General features: G+C 39.8%; 1 protein-coding gene across 1 annotated transcript in view; it reads right to left on the minus strand.

Moving 5' to 3' along the window:
- Positions 1–14855, minus strand: part of fgd (faciogenital dysplasia) — a 54822-nt gene that overhangs the window by 5591 nt on the left and 34376 nt on the right. Inside the window, exons 3-15 of the mRNA XM_042410007.1 lie at positions 13800–14001; positions 12924–13536; positions 9704–9793; positions 7345–7481; positions 5959–6115; positions 5216–5354; positions 3853–3911; positions 3143–3289; positions 2966–3058; positions 2787–2866; positions 1760–1790; positions 830–934; positions 304–357 (exon numbers count right to left, since the gene is read on the minus strand). Of these exons, the coding sequence (XP_042265941.1) occupies positions 304–357; positions 830–934; positions 1760–1790; positions 2787–2866; positions 2966–3058; positions 3143–3289; positions 3853–3911; positions 5216–5354; positions 5959–6115; positions 7345–7481; positions 9704–9793; positions 12924–13536; positions 13800–14001 (1907 nt within the window). The remainder of the gene's footprint in view (positions 1–303; positions 358–829; positions 935–1759; positions 1791–2786; positions 2867–2965; positions 3059–3142; positions 3290–3852; positions 3912–5215; positions 5355–5958; positions 6116–7344; positions 7482–9703; positions 9794–12923; positions 13537–13799; positions 14002–14855) is intronic.

A 14855-nucleotide genomic window follows, 5' to 3' on the forward strand; every position in this document is an offset into this window, starting at 1 on the left:
AAGAAAGTCATTATTTCAGTTTATATTGCAATTACATGGTGCACATCCCTATGTAAATGTGTGCTTAATAAAGTTACAAACTAATTACTAATAATTAACTAATAGATACACAATGCACAGACAGTGGGGCAAACTAGGGAGTCATTACAGCTGATTCAGGTTAATCCAGCTCTGCTTAAGGACACCAAACTTCTGACATGAGATGTCCAGACAGTGCTCACACCCTCTAAACCAATACTCCTTCACGTACCACCAGCATGCCGGATGGCACAAAGTATTTTTTTTTGTATGACAGAATCTCACCCTTTCATGCAGTCTTTCACCATCTGAGTCGATGGATGTGTTGCACCAGGGACCCTGAGGATAGAAGAAAACAATCATTGAGCTTCCGTCTGCAGTCAGATATCTCTACCACTAGGTGTCAGACTGGACCTGCTGAATCTGGTTCTCTGGCTTGTGTCAAGTTACGTTTGGCCGAGGTCCAGCTCCAGCAAGCCCAAAGTGGGTCAAAGCAGATCCATAAGAGTTTTGTATACACTTTGACTTGGGCTTTCCCTATTAGGTCATGAGAGAGTTCTGGGAGAAGAGACTCACAGACGCTACGTGTGTGACTGTCATGGTTGGAAAGAAAGAGCTTCTTTATGTGTGTGTTTTGTGTGTAAGACACTGCCACATCCATACATGGAGAGCTATTTAGGCAGACAAAGACCAGACTATGATGAACTTATTTGGTGTACCACTAGCTTCCCATGATTCATAGCATAGGATGACCTGATAATTGACTGATCAATGAACTGATTGATTGAGATTGAGGATGAGGGTGACTGACCGGTGACTCAGGGATATGGTCATCTTCCCGGGAGAAAGAGCTGTTGAAAGCTTTATTGAATGTTTCGCTGTTTTGTTTGTGCCGTTCGATGGTGGCCAGGATCACCTGAGAGTCAGAAGAGATTCAGAGGCGAGAGGAGGACAAAGAAACAAAAGAGATGGATTATTGATCAGACACATCAGCATTTGAATGTATTTTTTTCTTCTTGTTCTTGTCATGACACCAAAGTACGCTAAACTGCAGAATTACAGCATGATGTGAAAATGTCTGGTCTTATTTTATGTGTCCTACAGAGTGAGCTGCTTAGCTTGAAAGGATTAAATTGAACAAAGTGATAAAAGATAAAGGGAGGTGGAAAGCAGCCTTTACTTTCCCTGCTTGAATGGGAAACAACAAAGAGAGTGGCCTGCTGTGTGGCCTAACCAAACGAATGACAACAGCAATGACATCACAGCTCCAGAGCTAAGGGTCCAGAAACCTGCACAGCTAGTAATGCATTAAAACCTTATCTTCTCTCTCCAAAATCTTTTGATTGATCTTTATACATTCCACTGTCTGTCAGCTTTCTGGATGCTTCCTCTATTCATTTCAGGCCCTCTCTTACTGTATGCTTACATAGAGAACACAGAAAAGCTCCCAAACCCTCTCTGTAATACGCCCACCCCCTATTCCAGCCTGTGAAAATGTTTTAATCAGCTTTACTCTGCTGTAATGGGCTAAATGAGCAATAATGAGGGGCTTTATTAGAGAATATAATTCCCAAACACACTGAATGAGTGTGGAGAGGAAATCTTTTCTAATTCCATTCTCTAATAAAGCAGAACTACCAAAGGCACAGGCCAAAAATGCTGCATGACAGACTAGAGACTGTGTGTGCATATGTGTGTGGGTGTACTGCTATACGCATGTGAGCATGTGTGTGATCCTTGCCTGAATCCAGTCTTCTTTCTCTTCAGCTGTCCTGTAAAGCAAATAAAGAATCATGAAATTTATACTATCTTGACAAAAAATACAGCCCATCACAATTAAATGGTTTGAACTATTCAAATATTAACCTACAATAGTGCGATTAGACCATGAACCAATACTGGAAGTGGAATGTACGGAGGCCCAAAGTGTTCAATATTAAATAAATAAGCAAATAAGTAAATGATAAGTAAATAAGACATGACAAAAATAATCATAACCTGAGTTCACAAAACAGCTAGATGGCTAGGTAGCATGTAGAGCCTTGTGAAGATAAGTGAAAAGAGAGGTTAGGTGCTCTATTTGTGTTTATTTACAGCAGTAGCTAGCTGGTTATTTAAGGATTACTTTGGCATTGATGCTAATAGGAGCTAACTAGCTTTACAGTATATTTTAACAGTTTAGCTTGGTTGTTGGTAGCATGGTTTGTGAGCTCGGGTTATTACTCTGCATCATAGTAAAGAGTAAGCAAAGTACTTTAGAGTTACTTCTACAGTGTTTTGATTTTAAAGATGTTTCTTTAAACATGATTCTCTGGTTTCTGTAGCCAACAGGCGCTGTCCACTGTCACAAAAAGTGACATTACGAAACACAACAACACACACACAAAAAAGGGACATGACATAAAAGTGTCACTGATAAAAATGCCATTTGCTATAAATAAAAACAAGCCTTTGAAAAAGGAAGTTTTAAAATAAAAATGCCCATCATTCAATTAATATTAAATATATGCCTAGATAATATTAACTCTGTTAATATTATAAGACCAACAATAAAATATCATTTCATAATAATAAACTGAGTTTCTGAAATGATTTCACAATCTAGTGTTTATATATTTTACTTTTATTTATTCATTCATTTATTATTGAAGACTTTTAGGTTCCAAAGAAATAAACTGCATTTTATATAGTAATGCAAATTCCAGCATTTCAAATTCCAGTTCAGGTTCAAGCTAGCTTTGCTCTGGGGCTTATTCAAATGTTTTTACCTGGCTTGCAGCTCCAGTGACCGCTGCTTGCCGATAATGGCGAACGAGTGAGGAAGGTTCTGCTTCACATTCTCCTGCACCTGAGGACAAGAAGCAGAGGAAATTTGATTTGCACCTCCAAGAATAAATAAAAAGCTTTGAAAAAAAGACATCAAATAGGATGAGAAGCAGCACTGCACCTCCATGCCAGCAATGTCAATCCTCTCTCTGACGCTGAACTTCTGTCCCATCAGTCTGAGTTTAGGCACGCAGTATAGCACCATATTGTTGAACTAGATGGGAGACAAACATACTAGAGATGATGAACAGTACAGATTATAAGGATCTTATGTACACACATCCTCCAGCAGTCTCACCAAGTAGAGGTATCGGTCTTGTGCTGTTCCGTTTTTGGCTGACATCTTCTTGATATGTCCTTCTTTGATGAGCTCATTGGCTGGGTTAACTATATCCTCTTCCCCTCCAAGCCTCTCATAAACCTCCAGCAGTTTGTGCATCTTCTCCTAAAAACATATGGAAACAGGAGGATGGGTAAAGCAGAAGCAGAGAAGACTAAAAAACACTTCTAAAGTGAGAAGACAGATGGAGCTATAAACCAAACTCCACCAGAGGGGGTTATTTTGTTATGAGCTAAGCCTCTCATTCATGGGTTTCCCAGCAAGGCACAAAGCAGGTATTATATTTCTTTATTGATTTATAGACACATTTGCCTGCTTAAGTTATTTCAAGGATGCGAGAAATACAAGTATCTGTCAGACAGAGGAAAGAGATGAGGAAGATGAGTGTTACAAAGAGAGTCAGTCAGGCTTCCGCAAGCTGTGAAACGAAAAGGCAGGAAACTGCAACTTCCTGTCTGTACTACTCAACTTGTTCACTCCCTCAGATGAACACTTGCAATGTTGCTGACTGACAGTACAGCATCAGCAACTCTTTGATTGGGCAACAAATTAGCTAGTTATTATGAAGCTAGACGAGACAGTGTTTACCTAAGGAGGACATGACATGATGATAAAAAGAAAAAAAAACAGAGAAGTGTGAAGAAGTGTAGTTTTGAGCAAAGTCTCACCATTTTCCTGATTGCTGCATTGGAGTGATTAGCTGCAGTAGAGATTAACTCCAGTGCCTCTGTAATACACATACACAAATACAAATGAAAGCATGTTAGCATCCAGAATAAAACATAAAAAACACAAGATCATGTCTGATTAAAACTGGCTTTCATTATACTCAAACAGCAGACTGCCATAAACCAATATCTGTCTCATTAACACACTCATATGTAATATGTTGGTTACTCACTGGAAAATAAGAATTGTCAGGGGTCTCACGCAAACCATGTTAAACTAATTTAACAGGATCAAACGTCAAACATTCACAATCTTAACATTAAACACACAGTGTGCATTAGGCTGGCTTTTGGCCAGTAGACAGCCCAGTACTAATGCCTTTGAGCACCTGAGTCAGCCATCTTAATCATGGCCTACATAAACAGAAGAGACACACAGCCGGGGGGGAAATGAGGCCAAAACCAGTGTGATAAACTGCTGTTCAAATGAAGTGGATGAGAGAAACCCTCCCATGGATTCAAAACAACACAGAGGGAAGAGAACATACAGAGCACTAAGACCAGTTTGACGCATTAGGGTGAAAATTACTCATCTTACAAGCATCATACTAACAACTGTACAACAAAAGCCACTGGAGCTGCTGAACGTCCTGCCATCATCTCCACGACATTAAATTATTCCATTTAGGTCATTAATGATGCTATGGTATGGTTGTCTTCATACAACACAAGAGCTGTATATCTTTTAGCATTCAGATGTTGCAGTAGTGTCAGAGAGTCAGTTCTTGTAGCAAGGTTCTCTAAAATCTAATCATAGTATCATGTAAGCTAAATTTCATCAACTGGCTCCCAAACCAGGCTTGAGCTGGTTCCGACTTGCAGCCTCCAAGTATTGCGTCACTTTTAGCTGAATGGCAGCTTTCACAACATTTGCTCATACATTTAGACCATTGCTTTTTATCTTAGTGAGGTCATTGCCATTTTGACACTTTTCATGCTATTAATTTTAACATAGATAATGACCTACTTATTAAACAAGACAAACCGCATTTTGCAACAAAATCTTTGAGTAAATGCAAATGGTGAGACATGAAAAGAATAATGTTGCACATTTCATGGTGGAGGAATGAATAGTTTTACTTTCAGTGGTTATTTCAGTCACACGCAACAGTTTTGAGTCACAAAAACCATGAACTCTGTATCATGCAACGTACAGCACTGTGAGCGGACTGTTTTCTTACACCTCTCGTTTATTTGGGTGGACTCACACCCATAATTATCCACGCTGTACCACATGCTTGTCTGTGTGTGTGTGTGTGTGTGTTTGCATGTGTCTGTGCATTAAGTGGGTTATGTGTCTCACTCTCAGTATCTTTTCGGTCGAGAGCGTCATCAGGCAGTTTCTTCAGGTAGTCTTTGAGCAAAAGCTCATAGCGAGGAATCCTTTGGACTGGCTCCAGCATGTGGTGCTGCAACGTGAGGTTTCCACACACATCCTGTTTCTGTTGGTTTTGAAAAACAAAAACAAACATTTAAATTGACTAATTGTAAAAACAGTTGCACACTGTGGAGCAAAATAAAATAATCATTTTGAGCATTTTTTTTGCCTCAGTTTGATAGCCGACAGTGGAGAGGTGACAGGAAATGAAGGGAGAGAGAGGTGGTGTATGACATGCAACAAGGGTTCACAGCTGGACACAAACCAGAGATGTTGCAGTTCATGGTTAGTGTCTTAACCCCTAGACCACCATGGCGACCCAAAGAAGATTTTAATCTGCATCTGAAACCAGATCTGCACCCAGGTCACACAAGTATCATGTCATACATGTGACTGTTATTTTCCAGTGCATGCAGCTGTGCACGAGTAAATAGCCAAAATGGACAAAAACATCTTATCTTGGAATGTTAAGAAATTCTTCTTCTTCACTTGTTCTGTGGGCTGAGTTTTTGTCAAGTTTAACTGGAATTTGACATGTAATTTTTTAAAAATATCCTGCAAACTAAAATACAAACAGACAACCAAACTAACTGAAACTGAAAGGACTGAAAATATAACTGCAGTGTAGGAGGGAACCAAGCAGGAGACACCAACATAAATAAACTTACCTGTATATTCTGGACGACACTTTTGAACTGTGAAGACCGCTGCGTCCAGGTGTTCACCAAGTCCATGGCACGGTCAAAGTTCTTCACATATTCCCCATACATCTTCATGAATGGAGCTAGTTTCTGGAGGATGTCTCCAATACGAGGGTTGGAGTCCCTACAGCAAACACAACAGACAAACAGAAAGTTTTCTGAGTTCATCCTTGCACTAATCTAAAGGCCAAAAATCTAAAGTGCTACTTTCTTCCAGAACTTCACTCCAATTTAACAAATTATTATGAGAGTGTTGTTTTAGTGTGTGGTGTTTCTTATGTCATGTACAGTATTTTGTTTTATTTTATATTATAGTATTTCTTAATTTTCAGGTAATATTTTTTATAAGTATTTATTTCAGATTATTGTTGCTTTTACTTGCTGTAAGGCTATTTTAAATAAATTTCATAGGCAAGTCCAGCTTGTCAGTGTTTTTATTTTGTCTCATGGCAAGAAGCTAGCTATTTAGAAAGTTCAGTTACATCTTACAAGCTTTTATTGATATCTGAATAAACCTTTCCCTTTCCATTAAGTCACTTGGTTAAGTAAAAACATAGTCAGTTTTATAGATGCAATACTATTTTGGGGTTTCAGCTTAGGTAGAAAATCCCAAAAGCCTGCTGCGAGAATAGATCTCCTTAAATTTTCCAATTTAGACAGTGAGGTTGGTAATTAATTCTTTAGTTGATACAATTACATCTTTTCAACTGATACTTCACAAACACGGATTTACATTTTAAAACCAACAAAGACTATATTACCATAGATACAAGACAGGAGGCATTGAAGTCATTCTTCATAAGTTAGAAACAAGTGGAGGCTGATAGAAGATGAGACTTATCTCAAGAATATTCATGGGGGATTGCACAAATTAATCCTCCTTATGAACTTTCTTTGTTAGACGCACTTGTCTGACTCTCTGTGTGGAAGTCCCTTGGTTGTGTGTAACAGTTTTTAAGTCTTTTTATCTGAGCCAGAAAATAATTACACAGAAAATAATGTGAGGGGAACCATTATGTGACAGATGATTTCCCTGAATTCGGCTCTCTAGAGGAGTCATTATCTACCGAGGGTGGCTGACGTTGGCACTATTACACACAGTGGAGATAAATTTCCTGCTTACTGTGAAAAAAAAAGACTTAAATGCCCTCATTCTGTAACCCTGACACACATACACATAACCTAGCAACACTGAAAACCTGACAATAACGCACCCCATTGCCACCCAGCTGGCTGAGTTCAACAGCCAACACCAACGGCGTAACTGACCACAACTGAGCCAAACCATGTCTACAATAACGTCACACTAATGCTTTAGGAAAGTCATTGAACTGCTGAATGTTTATTCCTCACCATTCTCCAGTAATGCGTGTCTTGAGTTCAGGGAGCAGGAACTTATCATGGAAGCAGTAGATAGAGGAGATGTTGGAGAAGATCCCAGTAATGACTTCCTGAGGGATTCCAGCCTCTGTGAGCTTAGTGCAAAATACCTGCAGAGAAAACACGCGACATATATACAAAAACTGATGCAACTGTTTTTTCAAAAAAACCTAAAATCTGGCTTCTATTCAAGGAGCAGGTGTGTAAACATAAAAAGAAACATTTCTATGTTGTTTATCTGCAAAAAAATTTTGATTTATCTCCAGATTTGGCATCTTAAGTGTGACCAGCAGCTAGATGTGAGTCAACTAAATGAATTAACAAATTAAAACATACAATGTGTCATAACTCCTGTGATAAACGGCTTCACCCATCACTGCCATAACCCTTTGCTTCCCTTCCAGCCACAACAATGGATGGGCACGACTATTTCTATGGAAACCGGTGTCGTGTGAAAGTAGAGTAACAAAAACAGGAAGTTGACTGAGAAGGTTCTCTGCCCTCAGTAGCACATAAACCATAGCTGTTCTGTAATAGGGCAGCCGTGCATCTCTGATACCACATGAGCGAAAGAGGAAGAAGACTCAACCACTAGGAGTAAATTCTTCTCACAAACATGCATGAAAATAATATATTAGGAGATGAAAAAAAAAACACCACCTCACACACTTAACACCTCTAAAAACAAAACAAAAAAACAACCCAGCAGAATAAAGGAGGAGGTCACAACTTCTGACAGTAAAGGAAATGTGAATCAGATTCTTAAGCATAGTAAGGGGAGTTTTAAACTGATGTTGCATGGGTGTAACTTTAAACTTTCATCTCAATTCAACTCAATACAACTTTATCAATCTCTGTAAAGGCACTCGTATGCAGCAGCTTGTCACCCAGATCAACAGATAGAGTACACGTGCAGTTGATACACATGGTTGATAGAAAAGAAAGGAAAAAACAGTGTTAATCAAAGCTAAAAACAAGGGAAAGGCTATAAACTTAGAAAGAAACTTTGTGGAATTGTTAAAAAAATACTTCAATAAATAAATAATACCTAAACAGCAATCTAAAAGATACACACAGTAATGTCTCCCAAGGTTCCTCATTCCAGTCCACCAGAGCTAAACTGTTCCAGTAAAGTAGAGCCTACACCCATCAGCTTAACTTACTTAAATGGCACAATGTGATCCTTTTGTTAGTAGGTTTTAATACAAAAATGTAACATGATATAACCTGATGAAGTGCTAAAACTTTACTGCGTATCATTTATCTTAACAATGATGTTTGTGGATTGTTCATGTGACATTTGTGGTCCTACTGACTTCCCCCCCCTGAGCACCACAAGATTCACAACGATCGGATGGACTGACATGAAATTTGGTCCCGACATTCATGTCCCCCTCAGGATGAATTATAATAATAACAACTTTGATGAACTCTTACTGTTCATCTAGCGCCATCATCAGGTCAAAATTTAAAATCTTCCAAGACTTTTTATGACTGAATACTTGCAAATCATGACATTCCCATCAGCCTCAGCTGTACTAATTCTAACTAGAATGTTAACATGCTAACATGCTAAACTAAGATGGTGAACAGGGCAAATATTGTAATTACTTATCATCAGCATGTTAACATTGTCATTGTGAGCATGTTTGCATGTTAGCATTTAGCTCAAATGCTAACATGCAAAGGTGGTGCTTAAGTACAGCCTCACAGAGCCACTAGTGTGGCTGTTGACTCTTTTAGTAATAATCTTGTATTTGGATTGTAAAAAAAACAGTAGACTTAATTTAAACAGATGACGGTGGGCAGCATCATCAAGCCCAAACAGTTTTTTTTAAGTGCTTTCTAATTATAAACCCAGCTAAGAGTCAGGAGACACACATCCTTAATCCATAGGATTTACACACAAGTAGTAATAGAGCATTGTGAGGGCATGACACACTGCAACACACACACACACACACACCAATATGTGCCTCTTTATAGAGTTAAAGTTACAGTTATGCTCAAATTTATGGTGACCACACTGTATTTGCTGCAGATGTATGAATACAAAACGCATGGACACACACACACACACACACACACACATACACACACACAGTTTCTCACATGACCGTGCTTACACTGCTGAGTAATCCAGTCAACAGAGGAGAGGTTGTTGTCCAGTGGATCACAGTGCCAGTTTTAATCCAGCTCAGCCCTGATCTCAATCTCTAAAACCACTGGCACACTTTGGATATTGAAATTTGGACCAGAGGCATCCAAACACACAGTTACACTCACAAACCCGCTGACAGAGAAAGAGACGCATACTGAGGGCCAGTGTTACCTGGTCAAGGAGGTTGAGTCTTTTGACGTAGGCCTCTTCAGTTTGGAGAAGCTCTTTGGCGATGTTCAGGAGCTTCTGAGCCTCTGAGCACTGAAGGAAACAGACAGACACCAGAGATTACGACTGAGGCAGGAAAAAAAAAAGAGAAACACATGAACACACTCCATCATATTGAGAAGGAGTTCAAGGCAGATAGTGCCTTTTGTTTTAACAACCATATAGCCCTGAATGATCATATGAAAAAAGGTTGATATAATAAAGATATCACAAGGCACCTATAAGAGTAGTTTTATGTCACTAACTTAGACAGTGAAAAGTGGGAGAGTCCATAGTCCACAGTACTGTAAAACAAGCTCCATGGCAACAATACACACAAAACTAAATGATCTTCCCTTTTTGAATTTTATCAGTACTCCTTGTCTTTGAAATGAAATTATCAGGATTGTTTTGCCTAAGATTTCACTACTAGTACATCAACATACAGTAAAAGAAGAATAATTTAGGTTGTTGTTATACTATGAATTCAAATTTACAGTAAATGTGATCATCAGCTTGTTTACAGCTAAAATATATTTGTTCAGTTGTGCGTCCGGTATGCTGTGTTCTGTTTAAAGCTGTTGTCCCAAATCCATTTATGACAATATTTGGTGTACCTTCAACCTTCACATCAGTTGAATGCAACAACATTTTTTCCACTGTTAGCTCAAAGATTAATCCTCATTATGCGGACGGCTGCCGGCCCTCTCTCTTTTACACAATGGATTAAGGAGGTCATGATGTGTCTGAACTGAGGTTTGCTTAAAAAACATAATAGAATCTGGTTTCCCTTCATCGATTGAGAGGAGAATCTATCATTAGCTAATTTAATTCATGAGCAGACACTGACCTATTTCTGTTCTGAGTGCCAACAACTTAAACATTTCTTAAAATATATTCTTATTATTCAATGTATTTATTTTTGCTTCTTGGTATTGATTTCGTTTTAAGTTGCCTTGTTCCTTGAATCTTTTGCAGTGTATTGCTAAACCTTTGTACTCATGCTATACATGGCCTTCTGCAATATGATGATGGGCTTGTTCTGTCATTGAAATGCAAACAAACATGGAGTCTACCATTGTGTAACTGTGATATATATTCATATTTTTCTTTTCTACGCCGTTGTCTATACAGTTAATGATGGTTTAAATATGTTCAAATCAAAAAGCCGTTTTTACCAATCAGACACAATGGATTATAACGATTGTAAGCTGCACAAAGGAGTCAATATTAGTGAACATGGAGTTTAAGATGTGCATGTACTAGCATGATTGTGTGACAACTACTTGGAGGCCTAATTATGGGTCCAAGTTACACAAGTGTGATGTGGAAACCTGAAGCCTTTAGTCATCAGTGACTCTTCAGTAGGAAACATCTTGTGTCCAGCAATTTTACTTTTTAAATGAACAGCATATTAATAGATTCATGATTTATCAATGAGGGAGAAAAAGTAAATTACATTTTATCATGTTAAACTTTTTTTGTTGGAAAAACTGTGTTAGAAACAAATTATTATTCTCAGCAGAGTATTTTTTTATGTCTTAAAACATGCCTGGAGGGAATCTTAGTTTCAGAAAGGCCAAACCTACAAAATGTTATAGCGTGTGGCTGAGGCAACAGTCAGCAGCTTTCGCGTCAGATAAAACTCAAATTCACAAAGCTCTATTTTAGTCACTGGTGTCGCTCAGGGGTGGTTACCTACAGTATGAAACTAATTCAAAAGCTTATTGGCTGATGTAGTGAAACTGAATAGAGGACTCTCTATATGACTACATAAACAATTGTATGATTAATTAGAAATGATGTTGTTGATACAATTCATCCTAACTGCCTATTGTGACAATGTGGGTTTCACAACAGCTGCCTCCAACATACATACACAGACACGCACGCACTTACATACAGCATAGATGAGAGGGGGAACCTTCACCAGAGAATATGTGCTGTATCACATTTAGCTTTAGCAGTTCTAACTATTGCAAATAAAAGAGAAAGTCAAACTTCTCATTGTCTGCAAAGAGGATGGGACATAAAGTCAGCAAAACATACACACCACTGAAACAAACCACATCCTCTGTAACAAGACTGTCATTTTATAGCTATTAACATGTCAGCTGTAGTGTCACAGACATTCATGCAGACACACACACAGAATGACCAACAAATACACACACACACAAACACACACATAACACACCCTTCCTCTGCACAGCAGGGTTGGGATCAGGAAGCACTGGAGAGCAGCGATACCTTTCCCCAGAAGACTGTGGGTGTGGGGAGTCAGCAGAGGCCGTACGTTTGTGTATTCAGTGTGACATTCGTGTGAGGTTTTGGGTGTGATTTACAGAAATTAAAAGGCGCGGAGAACTTCTGCTGACAAATGTAATAGTGATGCCATGCAGCTGCACATGACTGAAACTTTGTGAGTTTCTGCTGTCAACATTTTTCGTGTTGGTCTGCACTTTGTCTTTAAAATCTCTTTTAAAATCTTTCCATTGCCACCTCCAGAGTATCTTTTTTTTTTGGTATTCCGGTATATTATAAGACTTTACCCTGATGCTTCTATTTCACAAACTGTGGGCCTCAAATAACGGGAATATTGACCTCACATATAGGCCATCAGGAAGAGTATGTGCACTGTTCGAGGTATCAGTGTTGTTTACAATCAATAGTCAGGCTGAAGGACAAGAGAAAACTGAAACTTTAGCTCATCTGTGGGGAGATCTCTGTCTCTGGACTCTTTCATCTAGCAGCCATCACAAGCTCCTGTTTCAGCTTTTGGACAGGTATTCATCCTTTTATGCAACAGCAGAGCTGCTTTTAGATACAAGCCAAACTGAGACTGTAATAGCATATAATGTTTCATGCTGAAGTATTCTTTGAAAACGTTCACCCAGGCTGAGATAATAATAGAGACAGGCTACTTTTTCCACTACATGAAAGGCAGTCTGAATGTCTGAAATGAAGTATTTAAACTGGCAGGATGTGCTTAGTTTAAATGTGCTATGAAAATTATGATGCAACATGAAATATAAATTACAAAGTGGGGGGCATAGAGGCAACACTAATGACCACCTCAGAAGTGTGTGTGTGTGTGTGGGGGGGGGTTTAATCAGACTTTAAATTATGGTCGTTCAGGTTTATGGTTATGACTTGATGAGGCTTAAGCATGCGAGGTACTCACTTTGTGCGCCTCTGAGTGCGTATCTGTCAGATACCCAGTCTGTGTGTCTGTCAGAGAGTGCATCTCTCCACCGCTCCCCTCATCCAAGTCACTGTCCTCATCCTGCGTTGAGTCTCGCTTGTTGCCCAGGGTAACGCAGGACACACTCTCCGTTTCAGTGACACTGTCGTAATGATCCTCCTCATCGATGGCGTCCTCGTTGGGGAACACCTCCCCTTCTACGGCGCACGACGGGCTGTCGATGCCACTGTCCCGGTTAGGAATCTTCCCGTTCTGCTCCGAGGAGTCCGGATTGTCCAGGAGCTCGTGGGAGGAGCCTTCCTCCCGCTCCACATCGTCAAGGCAACCAACGTTGTGTGTGATGTCGACCTCCGCGCAGTCATCCAGCGGGGCATCATCTGAGCCGTCGATGTGCACAGAAGCCAGACGGGAAAGTTCAGACACCTCGTCAGTCCGCTCCGAGGTGCCAAGTGCAAGTTTGTCTACAGGGGAAGAGTCTCCTGCAACCTTTGCCGTGGTGTCCTGGCCGCAGGAGGAAGTGATGTCAGATGCAGTGTCCATTTTCAGACACAGGTGAAGCTGGGAGTGTGGGAGCAGCCCCAGGATGGGGACCCTGGGAAAAAACAGCAACAAAAAAGCCAAATGAACAATCAACACACGGTGCTGCACACTGGAAAGAAGAAAATACATTTTAAAGTTTTCTTGGATTCCACAACCACAAAACTCAAGCAACTGGTAAACATCATGAAACTTCTCTGAGTGTGTACACCATCTACAGTATATATATACGCATATCTGACCACTACACAACTAAATATGAATCCAACAGTTTAGCCAAGCAAGATTTCTGATTAAATTTCCAGCTGCTGCCCTTACTTTGAATTCTCGAACCTCTCGATGAGCAGCCCCACTTTCTGGGCCTCTCTCTGTGGCTGTGTTCCCAGGCCAGGAGGGGTTAGACTGGGCTTTGGTTTAGGCGGAGGAGGGGGTGCTGGCAGAGGCCTCGAGGGCGCTGGGGGGATCCTCTTAGGTTTCTTGTCTTGCCCAAGGGCGAGCAGGTGCGCAGGTTTAGGGGGCACTACGGATGCAGACGTCCAGACAAGAGAAGAACAGCAGAGCAAGAGAGAAGCATGAGGCTGCAGACATTAACAAAAGCAATCAGGTAACACGTATAAATCCAAGTGAGAAAACCTCCATAGCTATGTCCATGTGTTAAGCCTGCTTCTTTCCCAGTAAAAAGATAAAACTCCAAAAGGAAAAAAACCACACAGTCCGAGACCGAAACATATAGCAACGGTGCAGAGCGAGACCAACTCTAAGCTTCAACTATCTGCCAACTTCCTTATTTCAGAACAGGATGCTGAGATGAGTGCGGCTTACGCATACAGCCACGGTTCCAGTTAAATAAAAAAAAAAAAAAAAACACAGACAGAGAAATGAGAAAGCTGTTTTAAAAGCACTCAGGCATACCTGCAGACTATGGGTTTATGATTTCACTGTCGAGTCTGTATTTGCATGTTTTTGGAAACATATGTCTGAAAGCAGGAAATGTGATGATATGTTACTGTTGTTAATTCGAGCACTTCCTCTGTGTCTGTGTTTGTCACAGTCTGATAAAACAACCAGACTTGTCTGAGGAGAAATTTACTGATAGACTGCGTGTGTGCAAATGACGTTGTGGAAGTGAGGACATTTTAGTTTCAAATTTTTTTTCACCTGTCATTCAGAGAATTCAGCTGACTCTTGAAACCAAGATGATAAGAAATGAGGTTATACTTATTTATTTGAATATATCTTTTTACATGTTGCACTGCACAGAAAATACATACAGAGTACCACTCTATCTTTCTTAATAAATACATTTTTAGTTAATCATTAAAACAAGACTCACTGTATACCTGTGGCTACATTGACAACAACATGTTGAGGCCC

This window comes from Thunnus maccoyii, chromosome 4, assembly GCF_910596095.1.
Source record: "Thunnus maccoyii chromosome 4, fThuMac1.1, whole genome shotgun sequence".
NCBI lineage: Eukaryota > Metazoa > Chordata > Actinopteri > Scombriformes > Scombridae > Thunnus > Thunnus maccoyii.